General features: G+C 37.8%; 1 protein-coding gene across 1 annotated transcript; it reads right to left on the reverse strand.

The window, feature by feature from the left end:
- Positions 1-5,902: 5,902 nt before the first annotated feature.
- On the reverse strand, positions 5,903-6,547 carry LOC109208468. Its single transcript, XM_019371586.1, has one exon. The coding sequence runs from the start codon at positions 6,545-6,547 to the stop codon at positions 5,903-5,905; it is 645 nt and encodes a 214-aa protein (XP_019227131.1).
- Between the last annotated feature and the right edge of the window lie 406 nt (positions 6,548-6,953).

Below are 6,953 nucleotides of genomic sequence, written 5' to 3' on the forward strand. Positions count from 1 at the left end.
CGCTTTTCGTCCTGCGGAGCTTCACTAATTGCCCAGGACCGCTTCTGCGGTCTAAATCCGCTTCTGCGGACTCCAGCCTCCCTAGCACCTCTCGCACCTGCGACCCCATTTTCGCATCTGCGGAACCGCATCTGCGGCCCCTTTTCCGCAGATGCGGAAATACCAGAACCAGCAAATCTCTGAAACAACACAAGTCCAAAATTCATCCCGATAGCCATCCGAAATTACCCCGAGGCCCCCGGGACCTCAAACAAAAGTGCCAACCCATCCTAAAACATCATTCAAACTTGCTCCAATCATCAAAACACCTCAACCAACACCAAAATCATCAATTTACATCGGATTCAAGCCTAAGTTCTTTTAAAACTCTCGAAACTCGCATTCGATCAAAAACCCAACCAAACAACGTCCGAATGACCTGAAACTTTACACACACATCCCAAATCACTTAACGAAGCTACAACAACTCTCGGAATTCCATTCCGACCCTCGGGTCAAAATCTCACCTATCAACCGGAATTCGCCAAAATACTAACTTCGCCAATTCAAGCCTAATTCTACACCGGACCTCCAAAATCACTTCCGATCACACTCCTAAGTCATAAATCACCCAACGAAGCTAACCATATCATAAAAACTCCGATCCGAGCTCATATACAAATAAGTCAACTCTTGGTCAAATCTTTCAAATTCCAAGCTTTCAACTGAGACTGTTCTTTCAAATTCATTCCGATTTTTCCTGAAAAACCAAAACCAACGGTCTACATCAGTCATAATACATAACACGGGGCAAGTCATGCTCGAGAACTGGCGATCAAAGTGCAAAAGCTCTACTAAGCTTGTCCGTGATCTGTGAGACCCATGTAACCTAGGGCTCTGATACCAACTTGTCACGACCCGGATTTCCCACCATTGGGGGTCGTGATGGCGCCTACTCGTAGGAGCTAGGCAAGCCACACATCTAGAATCCATAAATGCTTTTGTTTAAAATCCATTTCTACCAATTTAATTAACAGAAAATAAATAATTAAACAACAACGGAATTTGTAATTTAGCGGAAGTATTAAACGATATAAACCAAATAATAAGGAAAAATCCACATGTGCCTCTACCCAGAATTGGTGTCACAACATTCACGGACTACTAAGATTTACTACATACAACCGTTTGAAAGAAAGTAACACTGTCTGTCTTGAATATAAGAGATAACAGATCATAAATAAAAAATAGAGGAGACGCCGGGCCTGCGGATGCCTGCAAGGCTACCTCGGAGTCTCAATGAACTGAAGGCTGGCTCCCGAGCTACTACGGCTTTCCGGGACCTGGATCTGTGCAAAAGAGCACAGAGTGTAGTATCAGCACAACCGACCCCATGTGTTGGTAAGTAGCCTAACCTCGGCGAAGTAGTGACGAGGCTAGGACCAGACTATCAAATAAAACTGTGCAGTTATAGAAAATACAACGGAAAGTAAAGCAGGTATAAGCAAGTAAGGATGAGAGGGGGAACATGCTTCGGGGGATAACAGGTAAAAACAGAATATCAAGAGAATAATAAAGAACATCAATAATTTAACTCTAACACGGATAAGGGAAATAAAAGCAGGTTTCACTGTCAGTACATATCTCATTGCAGGCGTGCAACCCGATCCCATTTCATGTATCTCGTGGCAGGCGTGCCACCCGCTCCCATTTCATTATACCTCGTGGTAGGCGTACCACCCGCTCCCATTTCATTATAATTTGTGGTAGGCGTACCACCCGCTCCCATTTTATTATATCTCATGGTAGGCATACCACCCGCTCTCATTTCATTATATCTCGTGGTAGGCGTACCACCCGCTCCCATTTTATTGTATTGTTACGGCGTGCAACCCGATCCATATATAATATTGTTGCGGAGTGCAACCCGATCCATATATAATATTATTTCGGCGTGCAACCCGATCCATATAGAATATTGTTGCGGCGTGCAACCCGATCCATATAGAATATTGTTGCCGCGTGATACCCGATCCATATATAATATTTACAAATATAACAAGAGTCCCGATAAGGGATCAAAATTTCTACACTATCCCGGCAAGGAAAAAAGAAACAGCTATAACCAAACTTGTCACAGCACTTATCTACCTCAGCCATACCCAAACTTGTTACAACACCTAACTACCTTAGCTATACCCAAACTTGTTACTACACCTAACTACCTCAGCTCTACCCAAACTTGTTACAACACCTAACTGCCTCGGCTATACCCAAACTTGTTACAACACCTAACTGCCTCAACTATACCTAAACTTGTTACAATACCTAACTGCCTCAACTATACCCAAACTTGTCCCAACATCTAACTGCCTCAGCTATAACCATAATCCTTACCTAACACAAAGAATCATCAACCTAAGTATCCGTAATATCAGTTAAGAACACAGTACAAGGGAACCACAACTCAACAATAGCCCGGCAAGGGGGCAACATAGTGATCTCTCCTCTTTCTCACTTTTACTTCACAATTCACTTCATCACTCGAGCCACTGCTCTAGAGGTTCAATTATCACTTATACTTTCACAATTCATTATACAACTGGAGCCAACGCTCCTCAACGTTCATAGGCCACAATACTTTTCACAACTTTACACAACAAATAGAAATTTTCACCAAGGCATGAATAATACAACGAAATCATGGAAATCACAATATAAGACTCACGGTCATACTCGACACCGACGTATAGATACTCGTCACTATGCCTATACATCGTACTCAACAAGAAACAAATAGTAAATAGGACGCAACTCCTAATCCCTCAAGCTAAGGTTAGACCAAACACTTACCTCAATGCCTCGAACATAATTCATGCTTCAATTATAGCTTTACCCCTTGATTCCACCACCAATTCGTTCGTATCTAATCATAAATTACTTAATTACATCAATAAACGCTAAATGAATCAATTTGAATGCAAAAAAAGATAAATTTCTCAAAGTTTTGCCCTAAAATTCCAAAATCGCCCCCGGGCCCACGTGGTCAAAATCCGAGGTTCGAACCAAAACCCGGTTACCCATTCCCCCACGAACCCAAATATGTGATTTGTTTTGAAATCGGACCTCAAATTGAGGTCCAAATCCCCAATTTTAGAAAAACCTAGGTTCTACCCAAAACCCCCAATTTCACCCATGAAAATCATTGATTTTAAGTTGAAAACATGTTAAATGATGTTAATAATTGAAAGAAATGAGTAAAAATCAACTTACAAATGATTTGGAAGAAGTCTTGTTCTTGGAAAATCGCCTAAGTGTGTTTGGGTTTTGAAAGAATGGTGAAAATTGTTCAAAATTCGACTAAGTATGAAAAATGCAGGTTGCAGATATGGGAATTGCGAACTGGTAATTGCGAAAAAAAGTTTGGGAATTGCGAACAAAGTTTGGGAAATGCGAACAAGCCTGGGAATTGCGAGAAAAGTTTGAGAAATGCGAGGCCTGGTAATTGCGAACAAAGCTTGGAAAATGCGAACAATCCTGGGAATTGCGAGAAAAGTTTGGGAAATGCGAAGCCTGCAGGCCTGCAATTCCTTAAGTCCAAAATATCACCCCGTGGCCTATCCAAAACTCACCCGAGCCCTCGGGGCTCCAAACCAAACATACACACAACCTCAAAAATATCCTACGGACTTATCCGTGCGATCAAATCGCCAAAACAACATCATAAACATCGAATTAAGCCTCAAAATCCATGATTTCTTCCAAATTTTATAAAACATCAAATTTTCATTTTAAGTCCAAAACACGTCAAACGACGTCCGTTTTCAACCAAACTTTACAAAACGTGGTTAAATCATATATAAGACTTGTACCGAGCGCCGGAACCAAAATACGGGCCCGATACCATAGTCTTCTAATCAAATTTCATTTCCAATTTCCTTAATTATTTCTAGAAAACAATTTCACACAAAAATTTATTTCCCGGGCTTGGAACCTCGAATTCGATTCCGGGCATACGTCCAAGTCCCATATTTTCCTACGGACCCTGCGGGACCGTCAAATCACGGGTCCGGGTCCGTTTAGCCAAAATGTTGACCGAAGTCAAATTTATTCATTTTAATATCAAAACTTAACATTTTTCACAAAATTTCATATTTAAGCTTTCCAGCTACGCCGGACTGCGCACGCAAATCGAGGCGACCCTAAATGAGGTTTTCAAGGCCTCGGAAGCACAGAATGAATAAGAAAATAAATGATGACCTTTTGGGTCGTCACATTATACAAAATTCATATCAACTTATTATGATTAAGTGATTTAACTGGGTAATAATATTTATTAATTAACTATGGTTAGATGAAAAAAATTTATGTGCTAACACGTGTCATACATTTATTTATTTGAGGCAAACATCCGGTGTGGATACGTTTTATCGAACGAGAGAGAGAGAGGTGGGGATAAGGGTAAATGTTTGCTAGAATTTTTTTTATTCATGATCAGTTTTATGTCAAACCAATTAATTCAAGATACGTGTCTCGTATATAAATTTTAATTTTGTCAATTAATTGTGGTTAAGCGACATATATACTCTTACTTTAATTTTGTAGGTTGGTTTACACAAATGTTCCCTTTTTAGGCTAATATTTAGATTTTATTCCTATTTTTAAAAAGTTATGCAAACATAATCCTTCAAAAAATTATCCCTTATGAACAATACTAGACTCGGATTTAATGTTTGCTCATATAATTTTCAGTTTGTTCACAAAATATTAAACCGTGATCTAACGTTTATAAATAACATACAAAATTTTTAGACTGTGGTCTAACAGTTTCCCATAAGAATTTCAATTCAGTTTGCTTAAAAGAAGTTTTTTAGATTATGGTATAAAAGTTCCATCAATTGAAAGAGAAATAAAAATGGCTCATTTACTAATAAGTTGATACAAAATGGATCATCGACAACAACTTTAGAATTTAATTCTTTTAATATTAAATTGCTTGATTTTATATAAACGTCCCGCGTGATTAAACACTTTCTAATTATTTTTCGTTTTCCAATTGGTCAATATATTGAATTAATTTAATATTCTTATTGTGAAAACGATTGATTCAGACTTACATTTTCTCCATGCAAACTGAATAGTAATAGGACCAATCATTTATATCTAGTAAATATAATGGACCATTAGTGAAGCACCAAATAAATAGTCATTGCAATAATTATAACTCTAGTTGCGTTTACGTTTACTCTTGTGTCTTTTTAAGAATAAAGAAGAGGAAGTAAAATATTTTCCCTTTGTTTTTACTTCATATCTTTATTTTAAAGAATATATTGCTTTAGTTTTAAACATCGATGTTTCATTCTCAAGTTGAAAAGAATAACCTTTAATCTTTATATAGATAGTTAAGTTCAAACTTAAATTGAGAAACACCCTTTAATCTTTATATAGAAAGGTTACAAAATTTTCAAAGTAAAATTTAGACATAAAATGGTGGATTGGTGAAATATATTTGCACTATTTAGTATTTACTTATTGCTATCATACTAGTCCGCTACTCCGTCCCGATTTATGTGGCAGAGCTCGGATTTCAAACGAGTTTTTTCTAACCGCAATATTTCATATGCCTTTTAGGCATTTCGAATTGTTAATTATTGTGACTATAGTTTTAATCATCGGTATTTCATTCTCTATTTGAAAAGAATACCCTTTAATCTTTATATAGATAGTCAAGTTCAAACTACAATTGAGAAATACCCTTAATTAATCTTTTATGTTTTGGTAATTAAAACTTATTATTAATCACCAAAAGAAGACATTACAATGCATAGCTTAGCTACTCCCAGCTAGTTAATTCTCATGAGACTTACAGGTAAAGACTATACTATCTCAAAACACTAAGCCATATTACTATCAACAGACTATGCTAAAAATACAACTGTTGTACAAACTTCTTTACAGTGCCAATAGCTCTAGGATTGCATATGCAAACTATCTCCCTTGCCAAACTTGTGTGATCTCTAGCCGTTTCTTGAAATATTCGTTGGTTTCTTTCTTTCCACAAAGCATGTGTATATTTAGCATACATCATCTTGAGGAGTTTTGCTGTTGTTGACTTCCCTTTGGTATGCTGACAAATAACCTGTAGATGCTGCTCCCATGTAGAACTTCTGATGTTATGTAGCTGTGCCCATTGTATCAGTCTACTCCACAAACTTTTAGCATAGCCACATTCAGCAAATAGGTGATTTCTTGTCTCCAAACTTGCTTGACACAGCACACATGTGTCATTTACATTAATTCCCCATTTTTTAAGTCTATCCACGGTAAGTAACCTCCCTTGGCATTGAAGCCACATTGTAAATATGGCCTTAGGTCTGGCAGTATTGTTGCACATTAGTCTTCTCCAGCTAGTTTTACTTAAGGTTGAAATCAGTTGAAGATAGATCTGTTTGATGATGCTTTTCTTATCATCTAATGGCTTGTGTAGTTGACTGATAACCTCCCCTGCTTCCAATATCTTCCTCATCATCCAGCTAGCATTCTGGGGATAAGCATGGTATTTGTGCATTGTTCTTTGATGTAGACAGCATGAATCCACTTAATCCACAATTTGTTTTGCTTGTGAGATAGGTTCCAAAATTTTTTTAGCAATGGCAGCAGTGTTCCAGATGTGGATATTGCTTAAATTGAGCCCACCAACTGTCTTAGGTAGACATTAATCCCAGACAATGAGGGCCCTCTTTGTGATTTCATTTCCACCAGACCACGTGTAGCTTCTACAGTAGGCTTCAATTAATTTAAATCACTTTGACTAGTAGTGGAAAGATTTGAGCCCAGCAGGATTGGATTCCAAATAGCACAGTCTGTATTAATTGGACCTTTCCAGTATAAGACAGTTTTTTTTTGCAGTCCGTGAAGTAATCTTTGCAGTATTTTGGTGATGAGAGGTTGCCATTGTAGCATAGTCAGCTTCT

This window comes from Nicotiana attenuata, unplaced genomic scaffold (genome assembly GCF_001879085.1).
Source record: "Nicotiana attenuata strain UT unplaced genomic scaffold, NIATTr2, whole genome shotgun sequence".
Lineage (NCBI taxonomy): Eukaryota > Viridiplantae > Streptophyta > Magnoliopsida > Solanales > Solanaceae > Nicotiana > Nicotiana attenuata.

Coding starts and splice junctions, on each gene's coding strand:
- LOC109208468 (XM_019371586.1), bottom strand. CDS start 6,547: ATGCACAAATACCATGCTTATCCCCAGAATGCTAGCTGGATGATGAGG.